Raw genomic sequence first — 19842 nt, forward strand, 5'->3', positions numbered from 1 at the left:
AACAGATACTCTTGCATAAAGCTGTAAAACACATTTGCTCATTCTAAAACTAATGCATTGGAAAATCCAAACATAGTCAACCTAGTTGTGCACTGGCACTTTTCCAATGCAGTGGGCTTAACATATAGGCTGTATTAAGATGTTCTTCAATCAAGAGATGGCTGCTGATGACCTCGCTGGGAGGGCTGAGCAAACCTCCCTCTATAATACATCTGATCCAGAAGCCTTTCTTTGTGCAAGGTGCGCATGCAGCTTTAACATCAAGGCGCTGACAGAAGGAGAGGGTAAAGCTTTGCAGCTTTTGTATGCCTCCACTATGCAGTATTCTGTTTCAACTGTGTGTGAGCATGAGAAAAAAACAGGGGAAAGGATCATGTGATGCAGTCAGAACAGCATCAGAGGAGGCAGCACGGGCAACCCTGCCCTGCAACAGGACTCATCTGAAGGGGCACGATGAGGCATGAAGGGTAGTGAGGGTTACATAACAAAAACTGCATCCTTTCTTTACAAGAACAGTGTTGCTTATTGAACCCTATGATGCTAAAATAAGCATTAACAGTTGGAATTCCTTGTTAAATTTATTTTTATTTAGATTTATATTATTATTATATAATAGTAATATAAATGTATTTAGTATTCATAAATTTATTTAGTATTTGTGATAGTTTCTTGTTTTTAGTTACAATATTGACCAGCATCCTTCCATGCTGGTCATAATAATAATGTCTTTATTATTATGTCGCTTTTTATATATCATCACCATGACTAAAATAATTGTCAAAAATAACATAGTCAATTAATGTTATTATTTATTTATATTATTGTCATTGTTCTCACTAATATTTGTATTCTTATTATTAGTAATTGTTATTTTGGTTTCTATTTAACAAATATTTCTCTTAGTTTTGTTTTATATTTATTATGATTATTTTTATTTTATTTTTATTGTTTTATCATTATTGTTGTTGATGTTGTTGCTGTTATTATTGTACCAAGCAGAGGACAACCAATAAGCTGACGTTCCACTACAGTTCTCCACAGGTGATTGGTGGAAGCTGTCATCCAATCACAATTCGTCTTGAAAGTGGCTTCTTGGTCAGTTTGGATCTTTTTTTCACCTCCTCGAAAAAAAAAATCATAAATAACTACCCTAATTTACCTTTAGAAGCACGATATACTTTTACTTACCAAAATGTTTCTTTGCCATTGCCCTGTCAGGCTAAGTTAATGGCACTTTTAGAGATAGAAAGAAGCTGAAAGTGTCTTGTATTTAGTCGTCCCAATGGGAGCTAACCAGCATTAGCATTTGGGCTAGCATGACAACCAGTGGAAATACCTTCGTCAGTATGTTTCCTTCTGATTTTCATTGCAGCGGGTAAGTTGAAACTAACACTTGGGGTATTTCAGCCGAGCGTCGGCTTTATGTAATGTATTTCAACGGTGGATGAAATAATTTTAGAGTTCAGGGTCAGAATAAGAGAGCTAAGGCTGTTAGCAGCTGTGTGTCAGCTAACTGCGGTGTCGCTGTTCCTTGTGCAAACACAGCTGTAGGGAATCTTTGTTGGTCAAACTGTCCCTAATTCCAATATAAATACCTCTCAATCGGCCTCCTAGTGATATATGTCACACATATGGATTTGATAAAGCGAATGTTGGTTCACTTTTTGCTGTAATGTCCTCAAATTCACATCAGTTATCCGTATATGGCGTTGTGTTGGAATGTTCTTTGTATTGTTGCAGCAAAACTTATTACATAGCCCAATTCAAAAACTTACAATCATGATTGTTTAAGGACTGAATAAGATTTTGGAAAATGAATAAAAATTTCCTGACTTAGTGAACAAATTTGTATTTTAATTTTGATTAATTTGTAATCTTATATTTTCTGTTTTGTGGTTTTGTCTCTTGTCCCCCTGTCTTTTTTGATAAAAGGCCTCTACTATGGACTTTAGAAGAAATTGTGTTGCTTCCAAACGGATGATGATGTCACCTCCTACATCTGGATCATGCTGGTTTCTCTGGCAATTGTCAACCACTCCTGCAGGTTATTTGCATTTTTAATCAATATTCTTTGACATAAGTTTAAACAAAGCTCTCCAAAAATCAATTATTGGTTAATGTATTCCCAGTTTGGGCATATTTTTTGTTTATTTCTTAAAACCCAGACTATTGTGAAGACAATAAAAAGCTGTCAGTGGATCCCTTACATTCACAAGAGCTAGGGACCACAGCTGCCTGCCAGAAGCTTAAATCCTAGAATACGTTAAACTCATCTGAAAACACTTATAACTGCTTATGTTAATTGTTCAAACACCAAAATTTACCTCAGCATGCTTTGATGGGCACAGTGGAAACCGTTTTACCACTACAGCAGTTGCTGATATGTAATGATAAAAATTAAGACAAATGACTCCCCAGGATTGGCTGCTTTGCAAACGCCAGACAATGGCAGGTCAGTAGCTTTGTTCACAGGCCTTTTGAATTCTTTACACTTCCTGTGTGAAAAAAAAGGTTACTTTTTCAAAAAAATGTGGAGTTGTATTCCACAGAAAAGTTTGTGAATACTGAACCACAAACAGATGGGTTTAACTGTACGCTGTATGTTCAGCTGTGCGGTGTTCACAATTGGGAGTCTTATAAGATGCTGTGATGCTAATCTAAGGCAGTAAAAGTATAGAAAGTGTCATAAAAAGAATAGTCTCTTTGTAGCAACTTTTGTTTGTGCTTGATTGTAAGATGTCACAAGAATCGATTACTCATATAGATAGAAACATATTTTTTACAATCTTTAAAATTCTCCAAAAAAAGTAGATGAACAGTTGTAATTACATGGAGATAAACAAAAGTTTCTTTGTGAAATGTGATTGAACAACTCTTTCAATTTGAACAGAAATTGTAGAAAACATGTAAATAGAGCATAGAAGACAACAATTAAACTTGAGTAGTTATTTGTTTAACTAAAAGGGTGTAAGTCGTTCTTACAATGAAATAAATTAGAATTATCTTTGACTGATGTGCATTGACAAACAAAAAAACTTCCAAGTAAATCTAAATTAACTCAAAAGTTCAAAAACAATTTGCAGTAAGTTCAAAAATATTCAAATTTAATCATCTGTATTATTAGCCAGCTCCTTGAAAGTCATGGTGTGTCACCTTCCTCCTCTGACCTCAGGCCTATTGAGAACCTTTGGAGTTTCCTCAAGCAGGAGATCTGAGGGTGGGATGCAGTTCATATCAAAACAGCAGCTCTGGGAAGGTATTCTGACTTGTTGCAAAAACATTCAAGCAGAAACTATCTACAAACTCACAAGTTCAATGGATACAAGAATTGTGCAGGTGATATCAAAGAAGGTCTCCTATATTATATCATGTAACTCAGTCTGCTAAGATGCTTTTGATTGAAATAGCTTTTGATCTTAGTACATGTGACCACGTATGCTGCTCATTCAAAGAATGATCGTTTGCAATTAAAATTACAATCCATTGAATACATTATAAAGATCCATTTTAGATCTTTATCTGAAAGATCTAAAATAAGATATGTGTATAATAATTTGGAACAGTGTATTTTGAGTTTATTTTTGAAAAAAAATTTGGTTTAGTAAAATTTTATTTATACTGTAATATTTAATGACTTGAAAATTATACTGACCCTGATTTGCATTGACCATTTAGGAAATTGACCAGTGTTCCAAATTTAGAATTTGGAACACGGTATGGTTTAGGTGGGGTTTTTATATTCTGCAGGACTGAAATAATGATGTTCTGCCATCAGTTAGAATGTAGATTTTGAGACTGTACAGGTGAAAATTCAGACACAGAAAGAAAAGCTTTTAACTAATATACTAATTTGAAATTTATTGACCAAATGAATCTTTAGTTGCTGCCCAATGACAGAATTGTTGTCTCACAATAGAAAACAGGTTACTGATTTAGAATTGAGTTTCATTCTGGTCCCAACTAACTTCAACTCATCACTGAATGGTTTAGCTGCAACAACATAAATTCAAGAAGCATTCACACATTTGCTTATTGACATGTTCATATTCCTGACTAATTCTCCAATAGCAGAATACTAAATGATGTTTGTTGCTTTTTAATAAATGTTTTCATTTTTGGGAAGAGGACACATTGGGACCTATGTTCATCCATCCATGTACATCTGTCTGCTTCTGTTTGCATTCTGTAAGATTTTGCTTCATGATTTTAAGTAACTTTCTATAAGGGTTCTGTTGTAGTTGATAATCTTTGCTGTCCTAGAAATGTTATGCCTCCATAAAAAAATCCAGTTACATATAAAAGGTAATTTTATTACAATATTTCATTAACTTGTTGCACTGCAGCAGGTAACTTTTTGTTTTATTATTTCAATAATAATCCACATTTAAATTGTTGCTACTGCAGAAATATTGGCCACGTAGTCCTAGAGAAGTTTGTTTGTTCTTTTAAAATATGGGGCAAAACAACAACAAACTTTAGAAATTTGAGTTTTGGGAATGTAGGAATGACTTAATGTATTTCTAAATATGGAATATGATGAATTAGTGAATTTTAATTTCCAGCAGGCATTTTTCTTTTGATCCGTTTGTGTCCCGTTGCTTTTGTTCCACTTGGTGGCGATATATGCTAGACATTTGAATCAGTTGGGTAATAAAATAGGTGCTGTCTAACATTTATAATGTAAAATTGCTAATAAATCTAGTAGTTTATTATGCCAGATTTTTATGGGTTTACTTTGGTTTTTTTCTGACTTTTTGTATAGATTTTAATTATTGTTAGTTTTTATACAATAATATAGTGAGAGATTTACCCTGGTTTTGCTTTAAATATGTATTTATTTTTTTTTAAATCAAACTCTAGTGGCACTCTGGTAAATAACAGCATAACATCCCAAGTCTGGAAAGCTGGAAGTTCCGAACCCATCAGCAGCATCATTTCCCCTCCTCCTCCTCTTTCCCTCGCACCTCAAGCGTTTCTCGAGCGCGCACGCGTGCGAAGCTGCGTGGGAATGGCTGTTTGTGTGACCGAGGGGGTTGGGCCGCTCGGAGCGAGCACTGAGCTGCATGAGTTTGTAATGTCCGCCATGTTGGCCATGGCGTATTGAACCGGACAGGAACAGCGTAGCGCAGGAGCGAGAGAGACCGACAGACGGCGACTGAGACCCGGGCCTGCCCGGCTCTGTTCGCGCTGCTAACCGGACCTGAACGACTGCCCTCAGAACCGACTCTAAAAGAGACCGCGACAGATTCCTCAATGAGAACTCGAAGCAGACGTGCTGTTACTCCAGGCAGTTCCCAGAGATTTATGCTGCATCTTTTATTATAAGAAATGAGTAAACTGTCGTTTCGGGCGCGGGCGTTGGATGCTTGTAAGCCCCTGCCCGTCTTCCGCTGCGAGGATTTGCCCGACCTGCACGAATATGCCTCCATCAACCGGGCGGTGCCGCAGATGCCAACTGGGATGGAAAAGGAGGAGGAATCGGTATGTTATTTTAAAAGGCGATCTGCCGCCGCTGGATTTCTTTGACAGTGTTTTTCGGCGCCACAATGTTACCTGCGCAAGCTTGTGCAAAATGGCCGCCATTGCTGCCGTTTTGTGCGCACGACAGATCTCGACGAAGGCTTTAATTTACTAAACCTTACCTACACCAGGGGAATCATAATATCACTATATTGTAGTGTTTTACTTAAAAGTCGTGTTTTAGCCGTCTGCTACGCTGCAAACGGCGCACGAAGGCACAAAGAAGTCACGTGACTTGTGTCGGCGCCACCATTTTGTTGACTTTTTGCTAAAGGCGGGCAGAGGCCTTGGTTTGTGTGCAATTCCGCTGCGTGAACAGCAGGGGGAGACAGCGGGCCTCAGTTTGACAGCTCGGAATCGGCGTGTTGACAGTTGCAGCCGTGCCATGTGTGCTGTACCGGGTGACTTGGTGGAAAATGCAGACAGAAACGTCTTGAAATCTCACATTTAATATTAACGTGCTACAAAACTTTATTCAGCGTTTATTTATCGACTTATAAAAGCTGATTTTAAGCTTGTATATAGTGTCTTGGACTTAGTAAAACCAACGTGTTGGGTGTTGTTTATAGCGATTGTAATTTGTGATGACAATTTTGCACAATATATATATTTTATAACGTTTATTTGAAGTTTGCATTATAGATGCAGTTCATTTATATGTATATTTGTGGTTATAGATGGCCTTATTTTTAAGTGGTGATAGGAATATTAGCTTCAACTGACTGTTACCCATTTTCAGCTTCCAAGTAAAATAGTTGATCTATGCTTGGGGATTTTGCTAATATCTAAATTTCTTTTTGCAAAACTTTGAAAGTTATTTACGTTTGATATTTAAACTTAGTCAAAGCCTGCAGAATATTCTTTCATATAAACTAGTATTGGCCGACCCCGATTATTAGCTCACCCAAAATTGTAATTGATGAAGTTAGTGTAATGCTGATTTACATGTCATGAAAAACAATTTGTAAAAGGAAAAAAAAAATAGTTCTGGCATTCTTCTAAATGTGAAATGTATGATTGGAGACTGTTGGGAAATTGTATAGAAATAGGTAGTTCTGGGATTGATTACCAGTATATTTTGAAAAATGCAATAATATTCCACAATGTTCATCTCTGTTATTACTACTCTATTACTACTAAAACAAACGGTGGATATGAAAATCGAAAGCAGTTGGAGTTCATCTAGCTAGCCAAACAGGTTATTGGCAGACAGTTTGAATACATGGCACTTAAAAATATAATTGCTTCATCTGTGTCAAGTAGGGCGATTTACTGAAGTGATACTCCACTCTGAAATGCCAGGCAAAACGTGTCGTCATGACAACAATCATAGTTTTCTAAAATAGTCCTTTACAATTATTTAATTACTTTCCCTCTCATACATGATGGGCATATTTCCTTATTTGAAAAGAACTAGAACTACTATAAAATCATCAAGTACATATTTTAGTTTATTTTTAGGCATAATATAAAGTTAAACACTGGTTTTAGATTTCAGATAAAGGAATATAGTATTTTTGTTTGTGTACAGGGTTGGGGATATGAGGAAAATCTAATATTCAGGTATAATTTTGCTACATTACAATACACAATGTGTGTATATATATAAATATATATATATATATATATATATATTTATCATGATATTCTTAAATGAGCTCCATTGTTGTTTTAACAATGGAGCATAATTTCACTCATGCAAGTTCCCGCCTCCATTTCTCTTCTAGATTTAAATTTAAGCTCATATGAAAAGGGATGCAGTGTTTTGCCATGAACTGTCTCCACTATGACTAGATAACAAGGTGAGAAATAAGTTTTAACTAAGAAAAAAAAAATTGCGAGGGAGAGGGAAGTAGGTCAGTTATGCTTGATTTTGACAAACTTAACATATAGATGTGCTGTGGAATAAGGTGTGTTTTGGTTCAGCTTAAAAATAAAAAAGGCGAGCAACACACAAACTGACAGATAATCCAGTAGAGCAGGTGTTTAAATTAGCTAATCAGCCACCGCTGTATTAGCTAGGCTAATCTGCCACAGCGATCACTTAATGCTCACAAAATACACATCAAGCAGAAAAACCCAAAACTGAATGTTCTGATATATGTGGGGGTAATGTTTGAGTGTTTTAATGGCTGAATCCTGATACCAGTTGTGTTGTTGTCAGTTGCTACGGTAATGAGTCTACGTGTAGTGTAAAGCTGACAGAGAGCAAAAGAATGAGTAGTTTTGTCATTTTTCCCATTGCATAGCACTAAATGGATTATATTTCCATCTCCAGGTTTCACTTTAACCCAGACTAGTTCCGCTGCGGCAGCGCGGCTATGAATAATCTGATTAGGTGGTGAGATAAATTTGCGGGAACAGTTTTGACATATTTCACAAATTACCTCATTTTGTTCGACATCCTCCATATAAAATCCAAACCACTGCCAAATTATTGATCTAGCGCTGTTTCTTTTCTGAACTAGACTAGTTTATCTGATTCGTCTTCAGTTACCGTCTCATTCATGGCTCGCCTCAAACTCTCGCCGTCGCCATGTTTGTTTTCTCCGCGCAGCGTGATTGGTAGAAAATTTTCAGGTTGGGAAGGGGGAGGGACTACTGATGCATGGTTAAACCATACTCGCAGTGAATTTGACGGCGAAAGTTTATTATTTGAAGCACAGTTTATACTCGATAGTGGCGATATAGCCATTTTAACTATCGTAAACAGAAAATATCGCAATACATCGAGTATACGCAATACATCGCCCAGTCATAGTACAGGCGCCAATAACACAGTTATTGAACTACATCCCATGACCACATGTCGCCCAGTTATGAGTCTTTATTGGTATTAAAATTTAATTTTATTCTTTTCCAAGTTAGAATAACTGGAAAAACTATTTTCCTGATGTTTTTATCTCTATGCTAGTTTTTATATAACCTATGTTTTCTATATAAATTTTTCATAGCATCACACTAAAGTTTTTTCCCATTTTGGTCACTGGTGTATATTCAGAGAATAAATGCAAAAATAAAACTGAACAACTTCAAATCTATTTTTTCCAACATAGATTTGCGGTTACAAACATTTAGTTTATTCATTTTTTCAGGAAAAGAATAGTAGACTCCAAACTGCTTTAAAGAATCTGCATTTGTGATCTAATTGTATCTGTATTTTGGAAGTCTTACAGCGTTTTATAGCTAAATTGAATTCATCCGAATCCCACAAAAAGAATGAAACAGCCCTTTCACTATTCAGCCATTTATTAGTCAACTTCAGCTGTGTTTTATGTGATGTGGAAAAACAGAGAAAACTTAACAATATAAATGTTAAAGGAAAAAATGTGGAACTTTTAGACTTGAAAATAACAGCATTTTGATCCAGTATGGCTTGTAGGAGCCTTGTCGTTACTTTAACAGCTGGGAAATGTTTGTTTCTTCAGTTTCATTTCCACTCGGAGCTCAGACACTTCTCCTTTGGGATGCCACAGCAGACTGAAACACAAGGAAAACACTGACACAGTGCAAAGTCAGCAAGAACCCCGTCTCACCCCCACGCTGGCCCTCTCCCACCTACTGTACACATCCACACGGTGTCATTACATAACAGTGTGACAGAAGAGATAAAGAGGGCAGTTTTACTACAAGGCAGCCGTGGCTTGGCTCCCTGACCCACATCCTCTCCAGCAGCAGCGGGATTGTTTCTATTCTCAGTCAGCTAAATGACCACACGTGGAGCTGAGTTACTTTGATACTAGTTAGACTTTTTAGGCACTTTAGTAACTGATTTAAAGGTGTTAGATGACGGAGCATTAAGACTTTTTTTTTTAAGATCGTAGGTCCCAGTTTTCTAATCAAAAGTAACTTCCCTGTATTTTATGGAAAATATTCTCTTTTCCTGTCAGTATTCCCTTATTTATTGACCAATCCAGCTGTTTGTCCATATTTCCAACTCTGCCATCCATCCTTGGTCTGTCTGCTCCTCCATATATCATCTGTCCGTTCATCCTTCTGTCCCTGCACCCATCCATCCGTGTCCGTCCATCCAGTCATCAGTTTCTGTCCATCACATCATCCTTCATCTATTTGGTCATCATTCAGGCATCTTTCTGTCAACTCATTTTAATGTTTCCAGATTCCAGTTATAGTTTTATATTTTATCCATTTATGGATGAAGGGAAAACAGACGTGAAACTAACAGCGAAACTAGTCCTTAAAATAAATTTCCACACACAAATTGCATACATTTCCTCATTTATGTCCTGCTCTGTGATATTTGCCTGTTTGTTCCAAAACTGGACGTCTTAAGAAGGAAAAATTGCTCATTTAAGTTGTTGATGAAGTGGAAGCATGCTTCCATGGTGAGTTATGCAACTGTGGTATTTCCTGTTTGGTACCAGAGAAACTCAGCTTCAGCCTGAGGAAACAGAGTCTGGTATCAGTTGGACTGTGTTCAGCCAGTGATGCTACCTGTTTTATTTTAGACGGGAAGCAACACATCTCCATAAATGAAAGTTTAAATACTTTAATGCTGAAACATATCGCTGTCCCCAAAACTTCCTTGGCTTCTCCTGACTGGCATGGACTGGAAACACCGGCAGGAGGCCACATTTCTGTTGCCATGGCACCCTTTACAAGTCTCATCCATTTTTCTTGGGTGTATTTATTACTAGGAAGGTGTGATGTGAAAAATGGTTTGTTCTTCCAGCCTATCTGCATTTATGACTGAAGAGAAAAATGATGGCGCTGCTGCTGTTCCAGGATGTTTACGTGGAGAAAATATTAAGCCTGTTGGTGCAACCCTTCTGTGAAGGGAAACCTTAAATATTCTGTTTTGTGTTTAATATGTAGATCTCTGAAAAGACCAATGATACGAAAACATGTAATATTTACATCTTTTTGAAGAATGCAAGGAAGTATTTGTCCTAGTAGATTGTTGGTTCAGGTAGTGTAATTGGAAAAACTGAGTTGTTTGCTTTTCACGCCTGTGTTCCAATGGAAACACTTAATGCAATGTTAACCTCAAGGAGTTTTCACAGCAAGTTTTATGCAAGGAAAAAAGGAAAATGTCATCTGGAACCACAAAACCTTCTCTAAGGTCTTATATTAACACTATGTTCAAAATCAGTCATTGGCATTAGATTTATTTACTCTTTTAAGGCTAATTGTGATCAGTATGTGCAATATCAGTCATATAGGGGTGTGGACACAATATTGTATACATTGTATTTCATTTTCTATGCCTTCAAGTTCTGCATATTAATACTAGTGTTTGTCTGATGGATTTTCCCTCCATGGCTAAACTTAATGTTTATTTAAGAGGCTGAGATGACAAAGCTCACAGATAGGAGGTGGGATGTGTGGAAGAGAAAGAATCAGTTATTTGCAAGTGCCCTTTAGAGATTCTCAAGGTCACTTTTATATTATTAGATATATACATACATATATATATATATATATTAAATACTTGCAAAAGTTAGCTTTTATGGTATTATTGAAATACATGTAAAATATAGCCAGAGGTGTGTTAGTTTGGATATTGGAAAATCTAAACAGCCGAGTTTTGAGACAAGTCCTTAATTTCTGATAGTTTAAAATCTGTCAATGAATTGATGGAAACATGTTTGCCTTATTAGCTCTCTTGTCGTGTAGCCAGTGTTGCTAATAACATACTGCCGGGTAACATTGTTGCATAACTGAAGGAAACATCCAATTTAATGTTTGAATTTTCATTCTAGTCATCTACTAAATTGCAACCGTATACTAGAAAGTCTCCATGAATTCAAAATATTGTGGTTTTTATTTTTTGTTTGTTTTGAAAAGCTGAATTTGAATTCGGCTGCCGAAGTATGAGAGCTATTAGTTTAAACATGTTTGATTTCACTGAAGCAGCCTATGAACGTCTCACTCGTTTGCTCCCGTTTTCAGCCTGCAGTGCAGATGAGTTGGGATGTGTCACTCTTGCATGTAAATCTAAACAATGAAACTGTAGCTGTTGCTTCTAAAATAAACCATCTGAGTTTTCCTCCGTGTGCCATTCACAAAAGCCCCTAATCTACGCCAGGCAGAGGAAATCCCTGGGCTGTGAAGCGTGGTGAGGATCAAAGCTGAGAAAGATCAGGATGTGTTTCAGGTCAAAGGAAGGTTACAGTGTCTGGCTGATACTCATCATGGCAACTTAAGCTTGATTGCCTCTTTACATGCAATATTTATGCTGATAACTCCGCTCTGAAACCACATTGTTTACCTGTATGTTGATTTGTGAGGTTGCAATAAATGCTATTTAATAGAAAACTGGAATACAAACTCTGAGATGTGTTGGTTGAAACCTGCTGGATCATTCATCTCTTCCTTCCCTTCATATTTCTTTATAGATGGCTGTGTTGATTTCTGATTTTATACTAAAGATTATCAATGCAAACACATTTATCATTTTGTTTTAATTCAGCCATTAAATGCAACAGAAAATGAAGCCTTTCCCAGATTTCCTCCATAAATGTTAAATTCCATATCTGTAACCTTTATCTGAAAAAAAGTCAAATACATGAGGGAACATTGTACTAGTTGATGTGTTTACGGTCTGACAAATGGGAACTATTTAGTGTTTTTGTGTAGAATGAATCTAAAAGAAAGAATGACGTTTTTATCTAAAACGGAAACGGCGTTTTAGGGTTGAAGAGGGAAAAAATTCATTATAGTGTATTCATGCCTGTTTTGTGAAAATGCTACCCTTACTAATAAACCCAAACCTGCCATAAGTAGTGACAACAATGGCGGCTCACACCTTTAACTTATCGTTTACTAGTTTTAGAATTAAATATAACAAAAAAAACTCCATCACTTCCCATCAAAGTTTTGTTTGTGTTTCTTGTTGTTTACTACTAACCTGATATGGAGGCTTTATGCACATCATGTCCTAAACTCAATGTTTAGTACCACTGACAGGTTTGGGGGAGTATAAATAGTGGGATTTTTTGGGGCCAGAGGGACTAGTTTTATGGTTTGTGTTCCTTAACACATCAGGATGATACAAATATGTTTGTCTTGACCCGTAATTTTCTTTTAGAGTTTTAGCCTGAATAATTATGTTGGGTTTATGTGTTTGTGTATTTCTGAAACTGCAGTGAATATTGACAAACTGATGGAGCAGCAGATGAATCTGTCTTTGGCTTGTTCCTCAGCCAGATGTTGCACATACTGAGTGTCTGAAGTGTAAAATTGCACTTTTGGATCGAATTATTTGAGTTTAATTTTTATAACTGTTCTGCTGATCCAAGATTGAGCTTTGCAATATATTGACTTGCTAAAATCACCACTGTAGCGTGTGACATTGCATTTTAATGCAGTAGGTGATTATATTTCCAGTTCTAGTCACCTACATCGCTCTCAACTGCCCCTCATTCTATTTCATTTAGATTTCTTCCAAACCATTTTCTCTACAAAGCTGAAAGATGGTTTGTGGACGAAGATGAATCAGCTGTTTTATGAACCATTCCTATGCCATGTACAATTTTGTTGTAGGGTCCAAAATCCCTAAGCTAAAAGCCAATGCAATAATTTTAACATAAGAATGGAAAAATACATTTCTTGTGGCCTTTTTTCTTTTATTTTCCCCCAGAGTTACACTGTTGTGGAAAACTATTAATTGCTGATCTTGAGTGATGGCTTTATGAAAAGTCTAGTGTATTATTTTTACATTTGAGGTCAATTGTTTTTGGGCGTCTCTTCTTAGCAACAAGAACAGAATGAGATTAAAAGATAAGATGCTTCTTGTGCCATACTGTTTTTTTTATGGTTAATGTCAAGATTTTAATTGTCTGGGAAAAATCTCATTAAAAACAAAACTGTCCATCGACATCTTTGTTTGCAGACCAAATTGGCTCCATTCTGAAAACTGTGACTGGAGTGTGAATAAAGCCATTCATGGGGCCACAAATAGCCCCCATGCCGCACTTTGGCCACCTTTTCTCTCTGTCACATCCAAACTTATATGGATCAAGTTCCCACCATGTTACATATGGAGTAGATGATTCTCGTCTAATCTTTTTCGACCGGACTCAAGAAGCTGCTTAATTTTCCTGCTGAGGTGAAACATTTGATTTTTAACTACTTTCCAATCGATGGAAAACTACTTGGTTAAAGTGTGTCTTACTTGATGCTGACCCACATTTGCAAATCAAGCCAGGGAACTGGTTGTGAACATTGTGTGATGCGTAAAATGAGTAGGAGCTTTGTGTGAAGACTTGTTGGTGCAAGATTGGCCCAAAATCGCGGCGGCTGCGTCAGCCATCTGTTGCATAAAGCTCAGAAAAGCCCCAAAAGGCTCCAATCTACAACTTAAAAAGCTGCGTTTTACTTTCCCAAGGCATTAAGAGTGACATCTCTGTGTTTATCAATCTATGTGTTATATTTATGGAAGATGGTTTGTTAAATATTATGAAGACAAACCAGGAAGTTTGTGTTTTAACCCTCTGTTCCCTTCCAGGAGCACCATCTCCAGAGAGCCATCTCTGCGCAGCAGGTTTACGGAGAGAAGCGGGACAGCATGGTCATCCCTGTCCCCGAGGCGGAGCGCAACATCCCGCACTACGAGCTGCTCTACCCCGGGGACTTCAAAATGCCAAAGCAGCTTATTCACATACAGCGTGAGTAGCAGGAGGAGGATCTGGGGTCAAAGTTCAGCTTTGAATCAAGACCTTGGTTCAGTAGTTGTTTTCTGATGATTAAATGATTTTGAAGGTTTGACAGACTGCCAGTAAAGTTCAGAAATGTGGGAAAATATTAAAATTTCCAGATTTTATACCATAGTTTAGAAGATACATCTGTCTCATCTACTTATCCCTCAACTATCTGTCCTTCATTCGTTCATATCTTCTTTGTCTTCCGGCCCATCCACTTGTTTTTCTCTGTTCGTCCATCCGTCTGTGCATCCTTCCATGTGTCCTTTGCACACATCTGTCATCCATTTTCTGTTTGTTTTCATATTTAAGGCTAAGGAAACTAGAAATATCTGCTGTAATTTCACAGTCAAATGAGCATTTTGTGCTTAAAAATAACTTAATAAAAGACGGACTGGGAAATTTGGGGCGTCAGGCCTGGAAAAGTTTGGAAATTTAACAGCTTGAATCTGACATTTTGAGAACTGCAAGTGCAGACATGTTGAGTCACATCCATCTGTTTCAAATATTTAGATTTCCTTTTCCTTAAGGTGACTTAATGCATCTGTTTTTAATTTCAGATCCTCTCGATCGTTTCTAACAGGTAGTAATAATGTTCCCTGTGTTTCCCCAGCTTTCAGTTTGGATACGGAGCTTCCGGACTACGACCTGGACACAGAGGATGAGACGTTTGTGAATAAGCTGAAGAAGAAAATGGAAATCACGCCGCTGCAGTTTGAGGAAATGATCGATCGACTGGAGAAGGGCAGCGGACAGCAGGTAAAAACACAATATTGTTGGTAACACCCTGACCTGGATAATGGCAATCACTAATAGGTTAATTAAGGGTATCCACCTGATCTCCTCAGGGTACCAAAAAACTGTACCCAAAAACTTATTACAAGTTTTGTTTTGTTATATTAAACACAGCACAGGAGTCAGAAACATTATTAAACCCAAACATTATTGGTGCAATGTGAACAGCATATTGGTCGGCATGACTGAAAAGGAAAATGTTTTGTGGTAATTTGACTGTGATTTGATTGTTTTCAACATAATTTACCTGAAAGGTGTCACAGGGCTGATTTCTCCTCTTCCTCTGCAGCTCGTCAGTCTGCAAGAAGCAAAGCTGCTGCTGAAGGAGGACGACGATCTGATCAAGGAGGTGTTTGACTACTGGAGCCGCAAGAGGAAAACCTGCAAGAGCGGTTCGCTCATCCCCACCGTCAAGCAGGAGAAGAGGGATGGCTCCAGCACCAGCGACCCCTATGTGGCCTTCCGCCGACGGACTGAAAAGATGCAGACCAGGAAGGTTGTACAGAAGAATTTAGTTGCTCTTCTCAATTCTTGTGACCGCGGTAACATGCTGGGATTGACGGGTAGGCTTGTTGATTCCTCTGTTGTCAGAATCGGAAGAACGACGAGGCGTCATACGAGAAGATGCTGAAGCTGCGCAGGGACCTGAGCCGCGCCGTCACCATCCTGGAGATGATCAAGAAGAGGGAGAAGGTCAAGAGGGAGCTGCTGCACCTCACCCTGGAGGTGGTGGAGAAAAGGTCCGACTGGCATCAGAGCCTGCTTTATTTATATGCCCCATAACTGCCCTCAGTCAGTTGTATGTGAAACTAAACGCCTTATTTTTCTGAGAAAAATGTGGAAGAACAAGTTGGCTTAGGAATCTTTCCCGTCAGGAAAGCAGTCAGGTTATTTCCTTCTGGCTTTCAGCTGCTGATTAGTTTGTCTTTAGATTTTAGTTTTTTCATCAATCAGTTTGTTTCCGTCCAAGGTTTGTTCAGTTATCCGTCTCATCTCATCAGTTTGTTTTTATCTTTTCTTCCATTTTTCCATCCAAACTTCTTCAGATTTTTCCACCTTTGTTCTTCAGTACCACAACCTTTACATCCATCAATTTTTCCATCTGTTTGTTTTCCCATTATAGTCTCATCAATCAGTCTATCATATTTATAATCTTTAGGGGTTTTTTTTGTCCCTCAATCCATATTCATATTTATTTTTTAGGTTTTTGCAGCTTTCTTATTAAAATCCCTCCGACTGCAGAAGTTTCTTTCATAAATTCTCAGTGAACTTCAGTGTGTAGAAACATTCATAAGTTCTCATAATTTCAAATAAAATGTGACTTGAATCTAAATATTACTTTCAAAGGATTTTTGATTCCCTGTGGTAGATGGATGAAGCAGTGTATTACTGGATGATTGGGTTGTTGGTTTTGCCCTAATGGCTCTAACAGGTTAATTGTTTCACATTAGCAGCTTTAATCAGGATCTGTTGGAAGTTTGGGAATCAGTGCTGACTCTAAACTCCTGCTTCGCTGCTCCTGTTAATTGTTGGTGAACTTCTGGAGTCTTGTTTCAGTGTGATCAATTTAGAGTTTGTTTATTGAGCCTTACGTTCAGGACTCTGAGCTCGTTTCCTCTCTTCTCCCGGGAAAATTTCTTCTCTCCCTCGGCTCCACGACTCTATCATAAAATGTTTACTTTGTATAAAAACAATGTTCTTTCCCCGACTTCCATTTAAGTCGTATATATTTTTCCTCCCTCCGCTGCGATCCGTCCACATATGAAACCAGAATGAATGTCCTCTGAAAGCAGCTGTCAGGCGCAGCGTAAATTGGAGCCGTCTCCTTGAAGTGGCTCTGATTCGTAGTGACATTTCAATTTCCTGCCGTTCCCCCGATCCGCTTCCTGTCTGCGCATCACAGCTAGTGTTCCCTCCCTGACCGCAGCACTCTGCTCCCGTTAGACGCCCACTCTGCCCACCATTTCATTATATGATGCTTGTAGAGTGCAGTGTTCCTGTTGTTAACACCACTAGGAACAGGAAGTTCTCCTTTTTCTAATATCCTTGGTTTGTCTCTCATCAGGAATGTGATGCCTGACTTTGGTTCTGAGGTGATGGCAGAAGCACAGCAGCGGGCGCTAGTGAAGCCCGTCTACACCATCCCCATCATCCCCCTGTCCAACAGCAACCAGTACCGACACCAGGACCACCACATGGACTTGAAGGACTATAAGAAAGTAAGCCAGTCCACCCTCACCGCTCTCAACTTCAATTCTATTGATTCGTCATTCATAATTATATATGCTTAGCTTATTTTCAGGTGATTTTGATTATTAGTCATAGGAAATTAGAGCAATGAGTCCAGAAATGTGATTTTCTTTAATTTGTTTTATTACCTACATTTGAGCTGAGGAGAGCTCCAACAGACCTGAGTCATCAGTTGGTCGTCTCTATAAAGACCTAGTTTGTTGGGAGAAGGAAAGATCGCTGTGTTTACTGAGACTAAGGGGGAAAAAAAAACAAAGATTACTGCTAAAGTGGGATTCTAGTAGTTTCTACCATATTTGTAGCTCATGAAGTCACTGCATAACAAATGTTAACTCTTTGGTTTTACTCATCGCTTCACACAACAGTTCCTACTGGTCGCTGTTCTGAGTTGCGCTGACTCAGTCCCACATTTCTGCATTTCTAAATGGCAGCCAAGTACGAATCATCAGCAATCAGTAAACACTTTATTTCAGAACAAGCAATTATTTCAGTTTCTGTTTATTTTTACTCAAAAGATGCAAGTTTTATCATTCCTTCTTGAAGAGCGATGATGATTGAACAGGCCTTTGGGGACTCCAACTTCCTCTTATTAAATTCTCAGTGTGCCCATGGGCAAGGCACTTAACCCTGGTTTACCTCAGGATCGGGGGAGCTGCATCTGTCATTATATATATATATATATATATATATATATATATATATATATATATATATATATATATATATATATATATATATATATATATATATATATCAAAATTAACACATTTGGTGATATTGAACACTATTTGATATATATATATATGACTAAAATATATTTCTAACTGAATTCCTCATTTGAAACTTGGCCTGCTAGTAAATATTATATATTATAATTAACTATTATAATATATTATAATAGTTAATTGAAACCGTTTTGGCCTCATTTCTGGAGGTTTTATTACAAAAGTAAAGTTGGACCCTTTGTCTCTGATGATTGACTTAACTCACAAGCGTTTCCCTGAGGAGATTGGGTCCAACACCCAACCCAGAATGTTCTCAAAGTCAACTTTAACTAGCAACTTGTGGCTTTTTTAAAGAAAACCATGAATTATGGTTAAATATTTGCACTCTGACATTCTTAAAGATTGAAAGTAAATATGTTATTATTGGAGCTGATGGTATAAATGACAAGAAACACATTTCTCTTCTGATTATCTCTAAATTTCCAGAATTTCTAGATGTGTTATCATAAAACGATGTTGACGAATGCTTCCGTTCTTTACCGTCTCATTAGTCAGAACCTCTGTGAGCTCATTAATGCTCTATCAGCTTCAGAGCAACATTTCTTCTCCACCAGACGACTGACGTCTCATTTCGAATTATATCTACAGATTTTTTTCTCCCCTCCGCTGATTCATTCTCCATCACAGAACCTCTCCCCACTCAGTTTGCTTTGTCTCCAAACTGAAGGCTGACAGGAATCCGACTAATCTCGATAGAGTCTGTTCAGACGGGAAAGTGTGTTCCCGCTGGGGGAGTCTGGGTGAAAGGTGGCACGGGGCGAATAGCTGCCATCTGGCTCGGCGGCAGCATCTGCCACGTGCCTCAATCTGCATATCAATGCCTGCTTGGCTCACTGTTGTTCCTGCTGACTATTAATAGGCTTTTCAGAGACTCACCCTCTGAGCTAGCAGCTATTATTGATTCTAGTTTGAAAATGTCGCAGGGTTTGCTCAGTCCGGAGGATAAACGAGTCATTTCTGTGTGTCTGTTGTTTTTTTTTTTTTTTTCTAGCCTGAGAAAGCAGAGGCAGTTCGAACCAAAAGGAAATATGAGAAGAAACCCAAAATGGCTCCGATGTTGGCGCCTCAACATTCAGGGCCCTCTGTGTTCAATCCTAAGGACCTCAACCAGTATGATTTCCCCAGCTCAGACGAAGAGCCGTTCTCACAGGTATTTAGACAGTCAAGTACAGTCTCCATTTACCTAAAAAAAAGAAAAAAAGCTGTGATTGGTTTCATTAAAATTATTCCTATTCATGTTGTTTTCAGTATGAAATGTTACCATTTGAAGTCTTTTTCTTGTAACTGACTTGATTATTACTGTTTTTATAGATCCATTCAGGTTCCTCGGAGGCAGAGGAGGAGAATGACCCAGATGGCTGCTACGCATTCAGGAGAAAGGCTGGCTGTCAGTATTACGCTGTAAGTGCCCTCCTGTGACTCCTGGCTTGTTTCTATTTATAGCACTAACAACAGGCTGCCCGCTTGCTGGGCTCCCATGCAACAAAACCAGAATGAACAGAACTAGAGATGCACAAACTGAGATTCCTTAGCCAATTTCTGACTTTTATGGTGATAAAGGGCTAGGCTGAAAAATATTTTGACATTTTTCAAAATATTTGAAAAATATTTCCAATATTTTGACCTTTTTCTGCCCTTCAGATCGTCACATTTTTACCATCTTCACAAACATTTTATTGTAGGATACATTTATTTATTTAATAATTTTGAGGTTTTGTTGTTTTTTGTTTTTCAAAAATGAATGGAAGTCTACGTGGTAAAATGTTCCAGGTTTCTGATTGTAAATGTTAGTTCACATTCAAAGGACACTATCATTGGCCATATTGATT

The 19842-nt window shown here is 37.8% G+C and overlaps 1 protein-coding gene across 2 annotated transcripts in view; it reads left to right on the forward strand.

Moving 5' to 3' along the window:
* Positions 1-1092: 1092 nt before the first annotated feature.
* The window catches only part of LOC129378915 (enhancer of polycomb homolog 1-like), a 31887-nt gene continuing 13137 nt past the window's right edge, over positions 1093-19842 (forward strand). The window contains exons 1-9 of one of the 2 annotated variants that reach the window (XM_055059421.1): positions 1093-1375; positions 1933-2044; positions 13991-14150; positions 14797-14942; positions 15268-15474; positions 15570-15718; positions 17044-17197; positions 19005-19163; positions 19325-19414. In XM_055059421.1, the coding sequence (XP_054915396.1) occupies positions 14051-14150; positions 14797-14942; positions 15268-15474; positions 15570-15718; positions 17044-17197; positions 19005-19163; positions 19325-19414 (1005 nt within the window). In that variant the 5' untranslated portion in view covers positions 1093-1375; positions 1933-2044; positions 13991-14050. Of the gene's footprint in view, positions 1376-1932; positions 2045-4877; positions 5482-13990; positions 14151-14796; positions 14943-15267; positions 15475-15569; positions 15719-17043; positions 17198-19004; positions 19164-19324; positions 19415-19842 lie in introns of those variants that run through there. The other variant, XM_055059420.1, reaches the window with a different exon arrangement.

Source organism: Poeciliopsis prolifica, unplaced genomic scaffold (assembly GCF_027474105.1).
Source record: "Poeciliopsis prolifica strain line A6 unplaced genomic scaffold, Auburn_PproV2 SCAFFOLD054, whole genome shotgun sequence".
Lineage (NCBI taxonomy): Eukaryota > Metazoa > Chordata > Actinopteri > Cyprinodontiformes > Poeciliidae > Poeciliopsis > Poeciliopsis prolifica.